We start from the raw sequence: 20,953 nt of genomic DNA, 5'->3' as shown, positions 1-20,953 counted from the left end.
AACTATGGTTTAAACCGACGAGCCGAGCCACGAGCGTTTCCTCCTTTGTTGAAACAAAATTTTGCAGAATAGTCAATACATTCCGTCATTATACAGGAGCTTTACAAAAAGGCTACCCTGGAATAATGTGTGAACACTTCCAAGTCTGAATCACGGTTGTTTTTTTTGTTATTCCCACCCTATCAATATTACGTAAACGCATCAGAATTTCTACGGAAGCCCGCTCAGGACCAACGCAGTTAGTTTCCTTTTCTGCGTAAGTAATTACTGAGTCACGCTGAGTCTTGAACGACGTTTACTTTCGGTTTCGTTTTTTTAGGAAAGCCGAGCTGTTAAGATTTATTTGTATGTGGTCCCGGGCGAGTTGTGGCTCGCTACACTGGAACCTAATGCAGCTATGTGAGTCGCTTTAGCTGTAACCAACCACGTTCACAATGGCCGTGGTGGTCCAGAGCAGCGAGGGCTGGGTTTTGGATGCATGCTCACTTATTGATCAGGGCTATTCGCGTTGCATCCGATGGAGAAATGGTCGAAAGTCACAAGTCAAGTGTCGTTTCAAAAGGCGGTGTTTTCAGATTTTAAAGAGCCATTATTGTGTGAATGCCAGTGTTGCTGTGGAAGGAGGAAACACGGATACGTTACAGAAAGTAAACAAACCATCAAAGGTAAATCCTGTGCCACAAAATTACTTTACAGCAGTGGAGGAATGCAACTAACTACAAGCACTAAAGTACAGTTTAGAAGTACTCATGCTGTTGAGTAATACCAGTTCATCCTGAGGGGCCCTGGGACAAAAATGTGTTGCAATTTCAATTTCTCTAGAAACCAGTATTGTAGAGCTCAGTCAATTAGTTGATGGACAGACAAGATTTGCAGGTACCAGATTCTTAAATTAAACTTAAATAAAAGTAACTGTCAGTTCATGAATTTTCCCTAAGGGATAAATAAAGTATCTATCTATCTATCTATCTATCTATCTATCTATCTATCTATCTATCTATCTATCTATCTATCTAGTTGCAGACTCAGTTTTCTAGGTGTTAATTACTTAACATGGAATAAGATATTTAATAATGCAGCATCCATTACTTTTTGATGCTTGGAGCAAAAATCTTGTGTGAATAAATTTATTTTGTTTGAATAATCCAAATTGATTAAATACATTTAATTTCTTTCATAACATAACACATCTACAAACGCATATTGGAGAAAGTTACTTTACAGATTCAAAGGACAATTACACACATAAAGATTAAACCAGGTCATAGGGGAATAAACTTGCTCAACATGTCAATATATTATAGTCAGTCAGAGCACCTAGCTTTCCAACCTCAAATCAGTGCTTCATAATGCAATGATGTTTTTATGTTTCTGTTATGATTGTGAATGAAAATATCTTGTAGGTCACTTTTTTATTGTTACACGTTTTTGTTTTTTATTCTCAAGTTAAAAACGTGGAAGCTATTTGGGTCGTGTTTGGTACCTGAATCTTTTGCTTGTGTTTACTTGTGCTTCTCCATTCATCAGTGTATAATGTAATGACAATGTTATTTTCAGAAAAGGAAACGAAAACACAGTGACCTCAACCAGGGGGAAGTTGATGCACAAGCTTTTCACGAGAAGGTAGGTTGACTCTCATTCTCTAAATATAAGTCCAAGCTGCATATATCTTCTGTAGAAAGACATTTGTGTCAGCAGGGGTCGTATTAAACCACTGAAATGAATGTGTCACGGAGAGAACAACTGGGTTGGGGAAAATTAAACCGTGATGTTGCAGTCACATTTCTTATTCAGTTGGTTGGGGCTGTAGACTACAAGATTGAAGATGGGTGGTGTGGAGTTAGAAAAAGGTGACCTCACCAGACCTCTGTAGCCTGCTCCTTTTCTCCGCCTGAGGCCGGCAGCTCGACGCTACATTAGCCACTATTAGAACACACCTACTCCTCAACAGAACTGTCGGCAGATGAGTTGCATTGTGGGTAATGTAGGTGCCAGGTTTTGACAAGAAGAATGTGTAGTATGTCTTGTCCCTTTAACAGCCAGGATGACCCCCCACAAGGTCGTAAAGTGTCTTTAATGTCCTGCAGTTGATGTTGTTATCATGTCAGAACATCAGCGTCTTTAAGAAAGCTGCTTCCTCGTCTGGCCAATGTTAATTTTGACACTTTTATTGTGAGAGGTGAGAAGATCATTTGGCGATCCCAAATTCGAGTCTGTTGTAGGCAGCAGAGAACAGCTTCCCCTGATCAGAGATGATTTCTCACTTTGGATAATACTACATAAAAAAGTTTTTAGTTTCAATTTTTTTTTTAAAATTATGTTAATAAATCAGCAGTTAGTTAAAGTACATCAGAACTGAACAAAAAAAGTGCAAAACTTGAGTAAATGACCATGTTACTTTCTTATATCCTTATATCCTTATATTTTCAGTTTATGACACCACCCAGTCACAATAATCTCTGTAATGTGTGCCGATGCAGATCAGGTCTGTCATCCTGGAGGGAAGCAAGTCTTTGGTGGACTCTGCTCGGTACCTGGGATATCTGACCGGAGCCACGGACACGGTGACGGAGCCTCTTCCCCTCCAGGAGTGCAGCCTTGCCGCTCTTTGTGAAATGGCTAAAGAGCTTCCTCTAGTGGACGAGGAGGAGCAGGAGGAGCGTACTCAGTCACTTGCTGCTGAGGATGGCTGCACATCGCATGTTGACTTGTTCTCCCGGGTAACGGAGAACAGGGCGGACGAGGCCACAGTGGTTACACTAATGGGAGAGGAATATGTAATACCACCACACACAGCCTTCCTGCTGTCTGATTTCACACGAATCCAGCCGCTAGTCCACTGTGAGTGCAATGTGTGGAACAGTGCGTCTGAATCAGAGAGAAACATGAGGCACAAACATAACATAACAACCCTCTCTGAATTTAGTGGCGTAAATAATTCTAATGTGACTCAGTGTGTTTCTTTGAATTCTCATTGAGTGAGAGCATATTAGTTGTGTCTGTTTTCTAAAGCTGCTTGTTTCTCACACAGATGGAACAAAGTTTGACTTAATAGTTATGGATCCACCGTGGGAAAACAAGTCTGTGAAAAGGAGTCGCAGGTAATTTGGCTATTTTAGAAGGTGTAAAGCAGAAAGTAGAAAAGTATTACTGTACATAAGGCAGAACAGACGTATCTTAAGAATCATACTGAAGTAGAGAACGGTATGGTGAATGCATTTACACTGATTACATCTTTTTTTATTTATGTATTTTTTTTCCTCAACAAAGATACAGTTCTTTGCCCTCATCACAGCTGAAACGGCTGCCTATCCCCCAACTGGCGTCCACGAACTGCTTAGTCGTCACCTGGGTCACAAACCGGCCCAGCCACCTGCGTTTCGTCCGTGATGAGCTGTATCCACACTGGGGGATAGAGGTCGTAGCCGAATGGTTCTGGGTCAAGGTACAGAAGCTTTGAATAGAAACAGCTCTCGAATGTGACCTGTTGGTGTGATTCCAGACGTTTGACGGTGGGTTTTTTGCTCTTTTCCCTCAGGTGACCACATCTGGACAGTTTGTGTTTCCACTGGATTCGCCACACAAGAAGCCGTATGAAGTGCTGGTCCTGGGCCGATATCGTTCCTCTGCAGATACCTCCATAAGGTTTTAAAATCTTTGACTTCTGTCTTTCACTTTTACGCCCAAACCCAAAAATCAAAATCATATTTAGTCTCGGACTTGTTTGACTACTTTCAGCTCTTTGGAGACGCCAGAGGTTCCCGTAGAGGACAGCCGCTTGATCGTCAGCGTCCCATCAGCTCTCCATTCCCAGAAGCCCTCACTCTCAGGTTAATATCTCCAAATACATCAAGTACAATACTGTTCTGTTTTACTGTGCCAGCAGAGGGCAATGCTGCAACATCAGTGATTGTTATCGGTGCCAGCGATGAGCTCTAAATCCTGCTATCGCCTGCACAGATGCAAAAGCAATGGTCTTAAGCCTGAATCAATTCTTCATGGGTGCATCACTGAAATTTAAATTTGTTTAAAAACCCATTTTGATTTTCTTCCAGTTCGCAAGGCGACAGCAGTTACATACAAACTACATACATAATTATGACTACAATGTGTTTTTGTGTGAGAAATTAATGCATTTAAGTAATAAATTATTGATTTATTACATTATTTAAGTGGATATATCACACTTTTTGAGTGTATAAATACCTTTTCCACTGCAGAAAGTTGGCACTTTCTTTTGGAAATGCTTACAGTGGTTGCAGATGGTCATGTTGGAGGAGAGAGCACTGCTCAAAGACAACATACAGGGTCTCTACTGTATCCATAATAACCACAGGGCTTGAATCCTCAACCAATGACAGGTTGGATTTCTCAGAATTTGAACCTCTGCTGCTCAGATGTCTCAAATTGATATTGTTTGCACTGGTTGTGGTGTGGCAGGACTTGACTTCAACACGGCTCCTGCTACTTGGAATCAATGTAAGACCTTGACAATGAATATGCAGGGACTCTGAATAAGAGAGGCTTGACGTCATATCACTCCCTCTCAGGGGAACGCGATTTATTGTGCAGTATGGAGAGCAAAACATGGCCAGTGTTTGCCAGTGCCCTTTCAGGAGCACAGAAAAGCCTGCACCTCATGGAATTGGCTGGATATTGTACAAATACATTGATTTAAATCATAAAGATGCTATTGTGGAGCTGTGATGCCATAGAGATTAAGTAGATTAGTATACAGATTGTGCTCAGTCTCCATGTGTGATTCTTTGTTCATTGCAAAGCCTCTCAGCAGTTTTACCGAGAGCTGGTTTGTTTATTCCAGTCACTTTATTTGTTGCTGTGGAGTTATTTTTTTATGCACACAATATTTTTATTTATACTTGTCAGATGCAGACACTGAGTTGCACTAATAATTAAATACAAAAATGGTCGAAAAATATCTATTTGTGGTGCTTTTTCGTTGTATTTAAAATAAAGATTTGCTACTAAATGGCCAGAATGAGCAGCATCTACAATTAATATGTTTCAACTCCAGTTACTGTCCCTCTTTTGTTATTCTGCCAGAAGTGAGAAGCCTCTGTTGGCAGTGGGTGTGGCTCAAATCTGTGAGTGTAATAGTTAGAAATTGCAGTGTGGCATGAACTATTAGGAGAGCTTGACCCAAATCTTGTAGAGCTGCCAAATAAAAGCAGACCAGATTATTTATTTAAGATGATAATTTAACACCTAGAGGCTTGAGGGATGATTTTCTCTTTCTTTTGTTCACTCCTGCAATAGATAATGCAACTGTTAGAAATTACATAAAGTCCCCACACCTTCATTCCTCATAACTTGGCTGTACTGAGCGGTCACGTCGAGCGTGTCAGGTCTGCTCGAGCCAGTGGGCAGCCTCGACGGCGTGAAGCCACAACCCTCAGACCCGCAGCGCTGAGAAACCCTGACCCACTTCCCCTCTCAGATGGGGCTACTGTCACTGACATTCGTGGTTGCTATGGAGAGATAAGGGACACCATTTCTCCACTACGGATACAACACATCGTTGCCAGATGGTCAAGCTGCAAAAAATAAGTGTTTGCACTTTGCTCTGACAAGACGTGTGGTTTTTATTAACTAGCCCCCCCCCCCTCGCAACTTTAGAAAAAAAAAGTATTTTCCCAACTTGGTATTTTAATCAGTGGTTAAGTGGCTGCTCCTAATATTCACTTCAGAAAGAGGCACAGTGCCAGTGGTGTGGGTTGCATTACTGTTGACTGGGAAATTATTTGTGACTGTGATCTGTTTACCAGTATGTTTCATTGGCAGCTACAACATTAAGCCTTCCTTGTCAACTATCCCATCAGTTAAAAATGAAAACAGTCTAATTAAAAACACATAGAAATCAAGCATTATCCAGATTTGTCAGCTCTCCATGTTGGTCGTTCCAGAGTCCCGAAACCCTGATGCCAGTTGTCTAATTGCCTTTTGTTTTCGACCTGTGCGAGACTGTGACTCAGTCGTATGTCAGATGATTCAAATCACCTTGTTCCAGTTGGGTGTAAGGAGCAGCAGTGCCACTAGGGGCTGCTTGTAGAGCGTTTGAATTCTCACTATGTAATATAATTTGGGATCCCCTGAGGACGATGTAATTGATGTGATCCCCTCTGTGCCGTAAATGTGATCTTTGAAATTTATTTAATAAATTCTGAAAAGCAGTAAGGAAGTCAAAATTAGGTTAGATTATGGGCCTCTGTCTTTTCTATTCTTTTTTTCCAGAAATACCCTGAGCTCCTTTGGCCACATACTTTGATGTATTATCACCTTATAAAGGTGAAATGGCAAATTTAAGCCCTACATTCACTCTTCTTTTTTGCTCTCAACTGCTCCTGAGGGAAATATCTGGCTGCTAAGCTGCTAAATGCTGCACTGTGTTTAGCTGCTACTCAACAACTTTGTCTGTCTGGTGCTGAAAGGGGAAAGTGGGTTTTTAGAGCTTTTCCTGGTGCTGAAAATGGCAAGGATGATAATGGTGAGAGTGAACCAAAACAGTAAACTTTAAAGTTTTTTAAAACATATCGCAAAGTCAAGGGGAACGACAGAATCGAGTGATGAGTCGACCCCATTCAGATTATACGTAGTCATTTTATCCATTGTTGATATAAAAAATATTGAATACAGCAGCTTGAAAGAGTAACTGCACCCAGGCGGACAATCCAACACTGTCATGCACTATTGGTTGCTGTGTACTCTGCCCCACCATTATCTACACTACATCTCACTGACATGTTGTCTGTTGAACCTAGACTTGAACCTGTCAAAACATGACAACACAGAGATCGGTATAGCAGTGCTTTTGATTCATGGTTCAAACTTTAGTTGGTTTTTAATGCAAGCTGAAGATGAGAATGATATTTCAACTATATTCAGTAAGAAAGAAGATTGAACATCCTTAAAATGCCTTTTTAATGATTAATATATATAATAAATAATAAACAATGTATATAAATATAAACTGAAATAACTGATTAGTGGCTTTTTACAAGGAAAAAGAACGATTCTTAATGTTATTGGTTAACATAGTCGTAAATGAAGATTAACATGGGGCCGAAGCCAAACCCTGTGGCACTCCATAACAAGTCATTGATTATATTGACTGAAAACATCCTATTGAAAAGACAGGAAACATGAGACTTTAAAAAGATCTATGTTTAAATCTATGACATTTTCTAAGACCAACCATGGTAATAATGATTAAAGCCATAGTTATGTTGCAGATATTTTATTCAAACTTGACCATGGAATTATTTATTGTGCCGTGATTGATCAAACTGAGCAGTTCTGGATACATAATTAGTTCTCTGCGGTTTGGTTAATCCTGAATCAACTCTGGAGAGAATACGAGAAACTTGCAAAACAGAATTTATAAGACTGAAAATGTTACTTGGTTAACATAGTCGTAAATGAAGATTAACATGGGGCCGAAGCCAAACCCTGTGGCACTCCATAACAAGTCATTGATTATATTGACTGAAAACATCCTATTGAAAAGACAGGAAACATGAGACTTTAAAAAGATCTATGTTTAAATCTATGACATTTTCTATGACCACTCATGGTAATAATGATTAAAGCCATAGTTATGTTGCAGATATTTTATTCAAACTTGACCATGGAATTATTTATTGTGCCGTGATTGATCAAACTGAGCAGTTCTGGATACATAATTAGTTCTCTGCGGTTCGGTTAATCCTGAATCAACTCTGGAGAGAATACGAGAAACTTGCAAAACAGAATTTATAAGACTGAAAATGTTACTTGTCTAGACAGCAGTTAAGTAACACCTTCCTTTGCCTCAGGCCTTTCTTGCTAGAAGTTTCATATGTTGTCCCATTTCAGAGTAAAAAGCATAATTAGACCTTTTATTCTCTGTTCAACTTTGAGAGCTGAGTCACCGGTTCGGGCTGAATTAGTCAGAGAGCTGCATGTTTGGCCTTTCCACTCCGTGACTCTGTCTCTGTGACATGCATAGGAAGAGAAAAACGGGAGGCAGGACACCGCATCGTGCAGGTTAGATCGGTTAGGGGATCAGGCTTTTGAGCTCATTAACTCCCTGAGTGTTGGCTGAGTCGAGTGTCAGGGTGGTTTGAGCCTGCACAAGAGCAGACAGAGTAGCAAAGGGGAGGAAGTGAAACGTATCTGTCAGGTATGCTGCTGCTGCTGCTGCTGCTGGAATATCATCACTTATAGACTCAAGGTCACTGCCAGTCCACATAGAAAACCCTGTGCTATGGTGTGATGGAGCTGGGCGGTTGCCAGTGCTGTCCTCTGACTTTTACAGAGTAACAAGCAAAGTGCTCCCATAAGAAAAGGTTGCAGTGCAGTAATTTTACAACCCAACTTTAAATTCATTAAAATTTACAATTGAATTTATTATCTCTTGTTCTTCCCAAGGTTGAATTACCAAGAGGGCAAACATACCTGGCACCTGAAAGCCGCAGGGTCACTGCATTTTGTGTATCTTTGAGGTCTAACAAACTTGATAAGTGCATTTCCTTCCTCCCAAAAAAATCCAAAAACATTTGCATTTGCTAGTTTTTCTGAAAAGTTTGAAAGCTGCATTGTTTGCTGTGTGGCAGTCTTCTTCTTCCCTGCTTTTGCTGGCATATTGCTGCCCTCCTGGGCATATTACCACCACAAACCATTGGCAGTAACATGTACCGCATCACTCATGGGCTTGTGTGTGTACATCTGTGTCCTCATGTAATCTTGTCTCCTAGAAACTACATTTATACTCGACTACACAGGAACAGAAACATAAGCATCTGATACACAAATTGGTCCAATTCTGTTGCATTTCTGATAGTGTAGCAGCTCAAGTCGTGTTTTGTGCCCCCAGTTGTTGATACATGTCATTTTGAATTGAACATTAGGCCCAACAGCTTTATTGTTTCAGGCGCTATAGTGAGTTAATCCATCCATGATCATTCCTCTTCCTCATTTCTTCCTCTCCGTAGAGGTGTTGAAGCTGTATGTTGGAGCCGAAGCCACGTGCTTGGAGCTGTTCGCTCGAAGCCTGCAACCCGGTTGGACCAGCTGGGGCAATGAAGTGCTCAAATTTCAGAACTCGAGCTATTTCGCTCTGACACCTGCAGATGATCCAACAGACATTTCTAAAGATGGGATCTGCACAGACAAACCCGCAGTCACACCAGCATCCGAGTCACCTGTAGAATCCTCTCCTCCTCTTCAGCGGCCAACCACTGAGGACTCATGACTCATCTTCAGCATTTCGCTTTGTTTTTAATAAAGATTTAACGGTAGAATATTTCTATACCAGCTCCTTTTGATCTGTATTTCTCATGCATGTGGGACCTTTGATTTCTTTTTGAGTCTGGGTACATTTTTAAAGTAGTGAATCACAGGGCTGATGATGCAGTTGGAGAGATGAAAGTGCATTTCTGTGCTGCTATGTTTTGAACCTCTTTTACCACATTGCAACAACACAAGGTTTTTTTATATTTGCTTTTTTATATTTTTTATATTTCCCATTTTGAGTAATCTTAACAAAATGTGTCTTAAAGATGAAGTATTTCTTTCTATTGTTGCTGTTTTGAACTGAATTTCAAAATGTCTCCCCATCATAGCGAAATAAAATTTTATACTGAATGTATTTTGATTTGCTTGTAAACGTCCTTCCACATACATTTCTTTCACACTACTCAGCCATGACACTGTCAAGGACACCCAGTTCTATCCTCATATAATTTGTCTGTGAAATTTCCTTGTTTCCTCTGAAAGTCACACTCTTCACTAACTGTCAGTAAAGCCTGTATAGCCTACCTTTTCCGTGGAGGTGGAGCCTCTCTAATGAGCCTGTGGTTGTCCAGAGGAAGGAGAGGTGGTGTGGCGGTGTTGTGTGTGTGTGTGTGTGTGGGGGGGGGGCTGTCTTTTCAGGCAGATGAGGATGAGTTACGGCCACTGCAGCACAGTACACATCACAGCTAATGAAGCCAGAGTGTGACTCCAGCAGGATCATTTACACATTACCTTGTCATGCTCTCTGTCTCTCTCTCTCTCTTTCTAACACACACACGACCAACACAATAGCCTGTTCATCTATTGCTCCGTATCGGGGGCCTGACGTAAGTTAATGATGAGAGGCAGAGAAGTTTGTTGCCGAGGAATGTTTCAGTATGACATTCAAAGAGAAATCAAAGCTCTTAAACATCTGCTGCAATTAAACTATAAACAACAATGACTGTCAACAAAAATGTTGAGGGTCCAGTTAATTTGAGTCCACTCCTCCCAACATCCACGTCTAATGTAATAAAAATATCGATAGTGCCATTAAGGATAATCAAGTCAATCAATTTTGGATCTACGGTCCCCACAATGTTTTGGTAGACATAAACAGGAAGTATAATGTTGCCATGGAGTCAGTTAATTAGCTGTGGGTTAAAACTTTTTCCCTCTATATTGGTATATTTCCTTCAACACTGCTAATGTTTCACCTAAAGTGCTGCATGATTTCTCTCAACCTCAAATGGAAACCGCTGAGAACATCATCAGGGGAGCCCACAGCTCATCCCTCTGAAAGGCTGATGGCCTGTGACCGACAAAACCAATGAAATCAATTAACGTGGCCAACACTTGAGTCAGCTAATAGGCGCAGGTTTCCAACAGAAGCATCAAGCCAACAGGTCACAATGCAAAAATAAAAAAATACTGTAGTAGTAAGAAAGAAGTAAGAAAACGTAAGTCAAAATCACGTCTGCCTGTCTGCCTGTATTTAATGTTGCATTACCATAAAGAGACTTGAAGAAGACTTATAGATGCAGCAGGTTCCTGCGTCCTCAAACCTGGGTGATGACTTGACACAACTCCTCCCAGAACAACAGAAGACATTATACAACTGTTTCCTCACTCCTCATCACTAATTATTTGACTTTGACATGTAGAATCGGTGGAGTGTCCCTTTAAAATCTATGACTAATCCTCATTTTGCAGGAGGGCAGTGAGTTACATCTCAGCGTGAAAAAGAAAAGTGTCACGTCTTCAGAAGTTGTTTCAACACCCTTTGATCAGATCAGACACTTGGTAGTGGTAATGAATGATTTTGTGCAGTTGCTCCAGTGTGTAAGCTTTCACGAGAGAATATCTTGCGTTGCCACTGGTAAACTGCGAGACATATTATAAGAGATTTGGAAAAAATGTTGCTTCAAATAGTCAGAGGCTTTGTCAACAACTCAGCTCACAGAGGGGAAAACAAAGCCTTCGGTTTAGAGACAGCCGTGCAGCGATCTGGCAGCCATCACAGCCAGATCTCCCTCAGGACGCCGCGTGGGGCTTGAGAGAGATAACTATTTCCTATGAGGAGCTGAATCTCCTCATCTGTCTCAATCCCAAGGCCCTGTCTTCTGCGCTGTCTTTGCTAGACACACGCGCTAATCAGACTTCTAAAGAAAAAGTAGAAACTGTAATGAACGAGCAGCGGCACTTAGTAGTTTTGTCAGCCGGCATCATCAGAGAGAATGTGAAATCTGAAGTTCAGACGTTTGAACAATTCCCAAGGTATAAATTTATTACCACAAACTCTCATGTTTATGGTAGCAACTCTGTGTTGTTGTGATTTTAAAGAAGAGTTTGGTGGTAAAAAGAAAAACCACAACTAGATATCTTTTTAACTAAAAGGGCTCTTATTTTTTCTCTTATACCAAAATGCAGCCGTTAAAAAACATTAAAATTCAGATTTTTATCACAGACACTTACTTCACACTCTCAGATTTCTTTATTCAGAAATCCTAACATTGTTTAATATCAATGATTTTCTTACACACAGTTCCTTATACAGGAAGCTTTTATTTCCTTTCTGATAAACATTCAAATGATGATTTCATCTCCTCAAAGGATTCATTTACCCCTAAATTTGAGATGAGAGGAATCAAAGCAAACGCTTTGCTGAATATCTTAAATGTATTTATGAGTATGTAGACTGCGATATAATCAGATTTAACATAGTGCCGTGTACTTGTTGCCATGTTTTAAAGTCACCCAAAGGACAGGATATATCTGGCTGTCATTAAATATACAGGTGAACAGAGGAGGGTGTTTCAGAGCTAAATCAAGACGCTGCAGAGCTCATAATTTTACATGAACACACTGCAGCTCAGAGATTTCACACTTTAATCCTGAACAGGATTTGGAGCTAAACATCCACATTATCTGGACTTACGTGTAGCATACACAATGGGAACATCATGAGTGGTTCCAGTAAAGTGAATGGGTAGTAAAGTAATCAAATAACACATGGATCAAAGTTTAATTATGCTCCAACGGTAAATGTTAAAAGTTTTAAATATGCTCTTTATGCCACTTTACTGGCTGCCACTGGGTGGCTCTTGCTGCAGATTTGAACCACAGAGAGAACACAGGACTTCAGCACAGCAGCATGTACACATCACTTTTCAGACACTACATTCGAGTCTGTAGAGGAGATGGTAAACCAAAAGGCCAAGTAGGCTTGTTGGAGCCTTAAAGCTGCATTAATCAATGTTTCTATGTCAACAATGGGTCAGATTACAAAGTTTAATGTGAAAGGTGTCAACCACAGACAGATGTTTCCCCTGGGAGTTTGTGTAGACTAAAACCAAAGCTAAAAACGGAGCAAGTATCGAAGATAGATTTGGCAGGTGGTCACAAACACAACTTCATATGAATACTAATGAATGTGTCAAAAGGCAGCTGTTTTCTTCACATTGCAACGTTATAAGGCGTTACAAGATAATATGCAAATTTGTGTTTACAACTTGCTTTACTGGCCTTGTAAAAAATCGCTTAACACTACTTTAAGTTGATCACTAGTGCTAACTGAGGGCAGGCAGCCACAGAGGATGTGATTCCAGCCTGGGCAACAGTGCAAATGACAAACAGGAAGTCCTGCTGCAAGCCACTGACAGCCAAAAGCTAAAAAGCTAACACACCAACAAGCTGTGAAACACGCAAACACCGTGCCAGATAGAACTGTAAAGACACACAATTCTTGTTCAGTGATTTGATTTTCTGTCATTTTACTCCACTGAGGAACGGATGGTGCATTAGAACTATTTATTCACATCGTATGTTGTCTTCAGTTTTAATTTGATTTACGTTAATTAGTCCTCCCTGTCACTGTGTGGGTTTTGCTTCACGCTGTTGCCCTCACGCCACACATCCAAAGACAAGCATGTCAGGTGGAACGGAGACTCCTAATCTCCCACTGGTCTGAATGTGAGCGTTAGTATAGTTTGTCTTCTAACTGGCAACCTGCCGCCCAAGGGTCCCCCCCTCTACCCGGATCAGCTCGGCTGGGCTCCAGCCAGATAGAAATATGTGAATATGCTTACTTCTGTGTGTCTTCCTTCTCAGCACATACAATCTATTAGGGCTTCATTCACATCAAGCTTTTTTTTCGTTTCTTCCCAGCCTCTCACTGGGCCCCATCAGCATTCAGTGTCAGCGGAGCCTAATGGCGGATGGACAGATGGACGGCTCCATCCATATTCATTCACAGGATACCTCACGTCTCCCATGTAAAGATCTGTCTGTCAGTAAGCAGCATGTGTCAGTGAGTCAATGACAAGGTGTCAGAGAGGGAAAAAAGGACTGTTTGAACATCCAAACATGAGCAGCCAGTCTAAAAGAGTCACTGAAGGAGATAGATTGAGGGATATTAGCAGCTTAGGTGTCAAAAAGGCTGACAGGTGGATGGCAGCAGGCAGGGAATCACACCAGATTTACAAATCTTTTGGCTTTGTCAAATAGAAAGAGTCATGACAGCTTTAAAAGGCAAAACCCTGCTATTCCTCAGTAAAGACCCACAAAATACCTCTATTTGCCTCCTTTGCTTTGAAGACACCTCATTATTTTTGTTCAGGAAGCTTTTTCTCAAATGTCATTTCTGTGTCAGTGACGGGTCATGTTGCATCACAGTGGATGCTTTGCTGCAGGGTTTTCCACTGTGAGAGAAGTAAACAAAGCCATGGAAGTTTTTTTTTAATTCTGTGGGAGGAAAATGAATCTATGCAAATGTGTAAAACGCCAAAGGCTGCTGTTTAATACGGATCGCAGTCAAGAATCCCTTTGTGAAATGGCATTTGAGTGGCTAAAAGTAGATATTAAAATTGTAGTAGTGTTTGATTGTCACACGTAAGTTCTTCAACAGTCTGTCAGCACTAATATAATTATGTTGTTTTGCAAGTGAGTGAATACTTTGGCAAGGAGGTGCTTTGCTTAAGGATATACAGTAGGTTTTAGATTGACAGTGAGAGTTTTAGATAAAGTCCCTGTTCACTTTCAGTCTGAGGTTGTTTTTTCATGCTTTAAGGGAAGTGATGATCATGATATTCTGGATAACAGTAAAGCCCTCTGCTGTTTCACCATGACAAGTCGCCCTGGTCCAGAAATAGATGGTTTTCTGAGTCAATTTGCGGAAGAACCTTACTGGCCTTCCAACTCGAATAGGGCCGAGGTCTCTGAGCAGATCAACGGCAGGAAACACGCTTTACAGCAGCACAGTGATAATATACCGTGACAAAACCCAGTGACCAATGACCAAAGAACAAAGCACTGACCGTATCTTAACTCCTCTCGGGGTCCAAACTGTAGAAGGCACAAAAAAGTCAAAGAAAATGTGTTCGCACATCAAGTTCGTGTAAGTGACATATCGTATTGTTTGATATTTTCTCTCTTCTTGTTATTTGGACCACGTGGACACAGATGTATCTCTCAACGAGTTTTAGGACCCTGGTCAATCGAGCAACATAAGGAGATAAGATTTGTCCTTGTGTAAAACTAAAGGTTGTTGCAAAAATATGGCTTGTCATTTCCTGACAGTATATGTGGTTTTTTATTTGTCTGTCTCGTAGTGACACTGAACTGCCCCTCATTCATTTCATGCTTTACCACGCCTCATTAAGTTTATTGTATTTACCAGACTTCAGCTGTGCCATTACACCGGCGATATATAGTTACACTGGATCATCCTCTCTTCCTTTAGCACCGTTGTTTTTGCCTAATAACAGGTCAGAGTTTGTGCTGCACACCTGCTCGGCTTGTGCACCTTCGTTAGTTTCTGGAGCAACAGCACAAGCACGTTGTCAGATTCAGCAGGAGAATACCAATCCCGCCCTCTCTGCTGAGCAAAGGGCAATGGTGTGCAAAACAAAGCTCAGCATGACACAAGTACCTGGACCATTCTTCCTCTCAACATGCTACTTTGTAAGAGCCCTTTACCTTTGTTGGTGTTTGTAGGAATCTTTTTTTAATCAGCGGGCAGGAAGGGGGGGAAGAGAAAATCAGCAACAATTAACTTCAGTTAAATTTACTGAAGGAAATTTGTAATGACTGCAGCTGAAAAAAAATGCTTGATTTTCAATTCTGGTGAATACTCCAAAGTTTCTAAAAATACCATTTATGTCGGGCTGGATTTTGGGTAAATATGTATGACATGATGCAGAGGACTTTTAGAATATTTCCATTTTATGCTGTTGTATAAAAAAACATGGAGTCTTGGGATTGAATTTTTCATGAGGAAAGGCAAAGTTTACTTGTTTAGTACTTTTTATATGCAGAGGCATTTACATAAGGCATGTAACCTCTCAGTGTAATTGAATCCAGTTCAACATCACTGCAAACTTCAACCTAAATAATAAACATATCATTAAATTAATACCTCTCTGACAGTGTCAATCAAAACTGGACATTGTTATCACTGTAAAGGTAGATTTTATAGAGCTGTTATACTGGATTGCATTAGATTTTGGAGCTGTAACTCATAACTGAGTGCATGTTGCAGTCAATATTGCCAACAGGAGGACATTTAGGTCATTTTTGAACTGACTTCCTGCAGCCCTACCAGCATTTAAGATGCCACAACCTGGCAACAACCAAACTATGACCTGCAGACCAGAGACATGGCATGAGGCAGCAAACTGTGACTACCTACTTTGATCCTTTGCTTTAACTCCAACTTTAATCCAACTGTCCAACACCATCTGTTAGGCTGGTAGCATGTAGGGCGAGGTAGGTGTGAACTAAGTGGGACAAAATAAAAAAAAAATGAAAAGCAAAGGTTTGAGTTGCACACAGAAAATTTTGTACCATATGAATTTTTTTTAAGGGTATCTTTAGGATAGTTTAGGATCAGTCAGATTTCTGTAGCTACACACCATCCTCCACACTAAGTGTCAGTATGAGGATGAGGATCCATCAGCCCTGCCCATTGTCTTGACATTCAGAAAATAAATACCCATGCATACAGCTGAGGGAAAGCCATATGAAACCACACCTGGATTCTTTCTTCACAAAGGTTAAAAATAGGGTGGAAGTAGATGATCTGAAGACCAGTGATTTGTTACAGTCATGAAGTATTAACAGGATATCAGAGTAATGAGCGTGGCTGTCGCCGTGGCAGTGGGATGCGTGCGAAAGAGAGTAAATCCGTGAGTGTGGGATGTGGGTTTGTGTTGATGAGGGTGCAGCGCTGGCAGATTGCTGCCGGTAAGAGCCAGCAACCCGGTCATTCAGACGGGGTTTCCATCAATCATAGTCCCAGTGGTTTGTCTACGCCTGCCTAAACTCCCACCTCTGCAGTACAGCAACAACAACCTCTATTTTTCTTACCTTGACCTTTAAGGAGTGCGTGGACACAGGGAAACAGGGGCAAGATAAATGACACTTCTGTTTTATTAGAGTGGTGAGTAATTCTGTAGTTGAAATTGTACATCATTTTCATAAATACTACAAATTTTAAAATGTATTAATGCATATCTTTTATAACCTCAGAACACACGGGGAGCTATTACTGTCAGCATCTGTATCAGAAGCAAAGGGAATAAATATTAGAGTAATAAAAATAGCTTCAGTTTAATAAATCGCTGCGTAAACAAAGCAAGCAGCAGGGCGACTGCTGATCGGAGCTTTATGCAAAGAATGCAATGGATAACCTTTGTCGAGTATTGACTCTCCTGGTTAGTATTCTGATATTGAGCTGAGTGTCGGAGAAGTGATCAAGTGGGAGTGAAGTTCAGTGAATTTTATTAATGTTCAAAGGGGATTTAAAAGCAAATTGAACAAAAATCTATTGTATCAACCAACATGAGATTGAGGGCTTTACAGGAAATCAATTTCTGGTCATTCGGGGGGAAAAAAATCACTTGAATAATGTTTTGAACCTTATGTTTGAAACAAACTTGTGGGGAATACGTTAGCCTAAATAGCTAGCTAGCTTTCTACAGCTGATAGACTCGACAAGTAATGGTTGTTTCAGCCTGAAAAAAAACAGCCACAAATTATGAGCCTGCTTTGTCTGAAATGTCGGTGTCAGTTTTTCAGCAACTACTAAGAATTTCAAGTGGTAAATCTTTCACCGCCATAAATGTAAACTGAGATGTACAAGAAAGCTTGACAGGCTTAGCAACTGGAGCTAAGGGAGGGTGAGGTCAATTCTCTGCTCATGAACCTTATTTGATCAGGTGAGACCATCTAATCTCATAATAACTGAAAGAAATGGTCATATTTAAATGTATCTTCCAAATTTCCTGAGCATCAATATCACACTTCCAGTCACTTTCAACAATTAACATCGCTGGGCGATTTTTTTCCAGGTTCTTTTCTTGACAGGCTCAGGTATCGTAGCTTGCGATCAGTCCTGTCCCTTCTCTAACAAGGTGGAGAAGTTCCCACTAAAGATTAATGAGGTTCACCTTTAATGCTGAGTGGTTGTGATGGAAACTGACCCAACTATAATGAATTTCAAGTCAAAAAACATGTAGCCTGCAGTGGCAGACTGAGGAGTTCACGCATGTGTCTTTTCCCGATGTTAATTCGTTACAGGGGTTTAATTGATCACAACAAGCAGAAGCCTCAGTAATCTATGTCTGCTGTAAAATACCTTTGTAATTTGAGTCCCTTCTTTGGCTTTATGATTCAGCTTTGATACCCCTCTACCTAAAAAACTTAATAAATGATTGATAAATGATTTCACTGTTTAAATGGAACTTACACGAGGTGAGATAAAGGCCTTAAAGTTGAGTTATATTGGAAACTAATCATTCAAAGGACTTAATTCCACTTCCTATTTCTTCAAACAAAGCCCAAGGCAGAGTCTATAAAATATCATCCCTCTGTGTTCTGAAAATTTCCATTACTATAGATCAGCAACAAAGAAACAGAGCCACCCACACTCTCACATATTGTTTTTTATGAACCCACAAATTACAATTTTAGATATTTTGCTCGGTACTGGGGACCGGATGCCCCGCAGCGGCTGCCATGCCACATAAAGCTTTTCTTTGTTTGCTTTAAGTTATATCTCCAAGTTCAAACCATATCACTTCCCTCCTTACTCCTTCTTCTTCCTGACAGCTCGCAAATCTGGCGCAATATAGGTCTCCTTTAATGACATAACATAGTGTTTCCAGCAGTTTAGGGAAATCCATTTGTAATGACTCTGCCCTCTGGCACAGGGGAAGTCGTATGAATAGTGTATCTGGTCTTTTGCTTTATGCTGAAGTTAAAGATTGGTGTTGAAGGGACGCTGCAGAGTGACATGAGGAGAGAGACAGGTATTTTTGAGGTGCTCCCTCTCGTGACACTCTTCATAGGGTAAGGTAGGGATTTCTGAAGCTGGCGTTAACATCGCCAAGGTGGTGAGACATCGTGCTGCCAACCGGCCCAGCAAGAGAGAACGACAGGCTGGTGACAGGCCGGGGCACACAGGCCTCAGTGAGTCACTGATATGGGACAGCGATGACATGCCGTCACTTCAGCATCCGCTCTCCAGGGCTCTGGAGCTCTATTTTAGAGTAGAGAGGAGGGACATTCTGTCTGCAATAGCAAGACTAAGTATGAGAGAGACAAGGGAGTGCAAAAGGATATAGAAAAATATCACAGCTTTTTTTTTCCCCCTTCAAAACTGTGAGATTTGTAAATAAAGATGATGTAAAATGGAAAAAAAAAAGTTTGTTTGCGTCATCATGGACAAACAGTGGTATCAGTTTCCCTCTGAGAAAGAAAATGACTCCATCAGGCGTCTCATCAAATGTCCAAAAACGTCATTTGCTTACGTTGAAGGGTCAAAGCCGCCGTTGCAATTGTGACTCTTGTCCCTTGAGAACAAAGGGGAAGTGTGTGACGTTATTATAGAGGCAGAGGAATATGGCAGATGGATGTTTCAACAGACAGTTTCAACAGACAGTTTCAACAGACAGTTTCTTTCAACCATGACTGTAGCCGTTCCCTATGAAGAAGGTCATTGTAGCCCAAACCATTATCTTTCCCCGACATTAACCAAGTTGTTTTTGCACCTGGGAACTTAACTAAACCTTAACTACTGCTGTGTAAGATCAGAAAGGTTTTATTTTTTAAACAGGATTTGGAAGGCACTATCAGTGTTGTTACATGTGCTGTTCTAGAGGGCAGTGACAAACATATTTTGGCATATTTGCCAGACTTTGTGCACCAAAGTCTCCATTTCAATTTATGATAATATGAATAACATTAAGTGAATTCATAAACAGAGGACTTTGTGCACACATAATTCTTCTAAACTGGGTCAATATGCTATTAGAAAAACATATATGTGGCAGTAAATCACATACAGATGATAGCACTGTACACATCACATAGATTTTCCTTTTTTGGTCTTTTCTACAACAGCAACACTGAGAACTTTTCATCAGCTTATAAATCACCAGAAATACTTGAAAAGATAATGAAATTAAACCAGATGGTGACAGACAACTGTTGACTTGGAAAACTCAAGATGTTAATTGCATAAAACAAATCCACAATTAGTAGTTGTGAATAATGAAAGCCGGTGGTGATCGCATTAATTAATGAGTTTGTGAAATCATTAGATGAGTCAGGCAGGAGTCGTCTCGGGGAGCCAGGCTTTCATGAATGAGCAGGACTTGAATTTCCTCATTATGCCAGAGCAATTTTAATATCACCTAATTAAGTTCATTTTACAGTTCAAGAAGCTTGCAAAGTCCGACTGTGCAAGTAGCTGGGACCGTGACTCCTGGCTAAACACCAAGCAGCTAATGGACAGTTTAACTAAACGTAAAACCACATTGACAAGATAATACTGCTTTTATATACACTCTATATAATGATTGTAGAGTGTGTATAAAAATCTTTCAGATAATTCGATATGATAGTTATTAAGAATAATATAGGCTACTATAAAAGATCCACACAGTTGTCCAGTGTATCTGCAAACTACACACACACACACACACACACACACTGTCAAATATCTTGACCTTAGATATTGCCTCCTCACAGCGGGTCCTTGTCTGGTTCAGGCAACAGGTTCAGGTCTCTTGGCTTCAGCTGTTTCATTTAGTATTCAGCTCCTATTTTATAATCAGACCTTCCGCAGAGGATTAATTGCTTGTTATCGTTTTGAAGAGCTTATTATATTTTCCTTTGATGTGGTGATTCACGTTAGACAGTAGAAACTCCAGAGATGCGTCTAAATGTCTAAATTTGAAAAAGAGAAAATATCAACTGCAGTGTGAGAACCGTCCCTGTGCGTGGCATTTCTACCAGAAAACAGATGGATTATTGCAAATTCATTTTAATAACGAGCAAAGAATATCCTCGAAATGCAGTAAAATGGAGGTGGAGACGTAGGCATGCACCATTTCCTGGTCTTCAACAATCTTCTGAGTGAGACATACATTTCTCCACTTGCATTTCATTTAGCTCAACAGTCCACAAAGGAGTTATAACTGAGAAATAAGTGAGTGACTCAACCTGCTCAAACTATGCACATGCTAATTAGCTGCACATCCGAGTCCCTGGAAGCCACAGGGAGACAGACAAGCGGGAGATACTGTGTTTCCGACATCTCTCAGTCAAGTAAAACGCAAGCTTCAGGTGGAGGCGCTGCACCCAAGTTACGGCCGAAGTTACACCCCCACCCCCACCCCCT

The 20,953-nt window shown here is 40.6% G+C and overlaps 1 protein-coding gene across 1 annotated transcript; it reads left to right on the top strand.

Moving 5' to 3' along the window:
- The first annotated feature begins 234 nt into the window (after positions 1 to 234).
- Positions 235 to 9,646, top strand: mettl4 (methyltransferase 4, N6-adenosine). The gene is made up of 8 exons (XM_023408311.2): positions 235 to 665; positions 1,558 to 1,623; positions 2,481 to 2,841; positions 3,032 to 3,101; positions 3,271 to 3,445; positions 3,539 to 3,645; positions 3,739 to 3,830; positions 8,991 to 9,646. The coding sequence occupies exons 1-8, from the start codon at positions 435 to 437 to the stop codon at positions 9,248 to 9,250; spliced, it is 1,362 nt and encodes a 453-aa protein (XP_023264079.1). The 5' UTR covers positions 235 to 434; the 3' UTR covers positions 9,251 to 9,646.
- The last annotated feature ends 11,307 nt before the right edge of the window (positions 9,647 to 20,953 follow it).

The sequence above is a fragment of the Seriola lalandi genome, unplaced genomic scaffold (genome assembly GCF_002814215.2).
Source record: "Seriola lalandi dorsalis isolate HSWRI2012SDOR001 ecotype SW California unplaced genomic scaffold, Sedor1 jcf7180002054360, whole genome shotgun sequence".
In the NCBI taxonomy this organism is placed as follows: Eukaryota; Metazoa; Chordata; class Actinopteri; order Carangiformes; family Carangidae; genus Seriola; species Seriola lalandi.
Note: the sequence above shows the minus strand (reverse complement) of the source record. Positions and strands in the feature narration are given on the sequence as shown.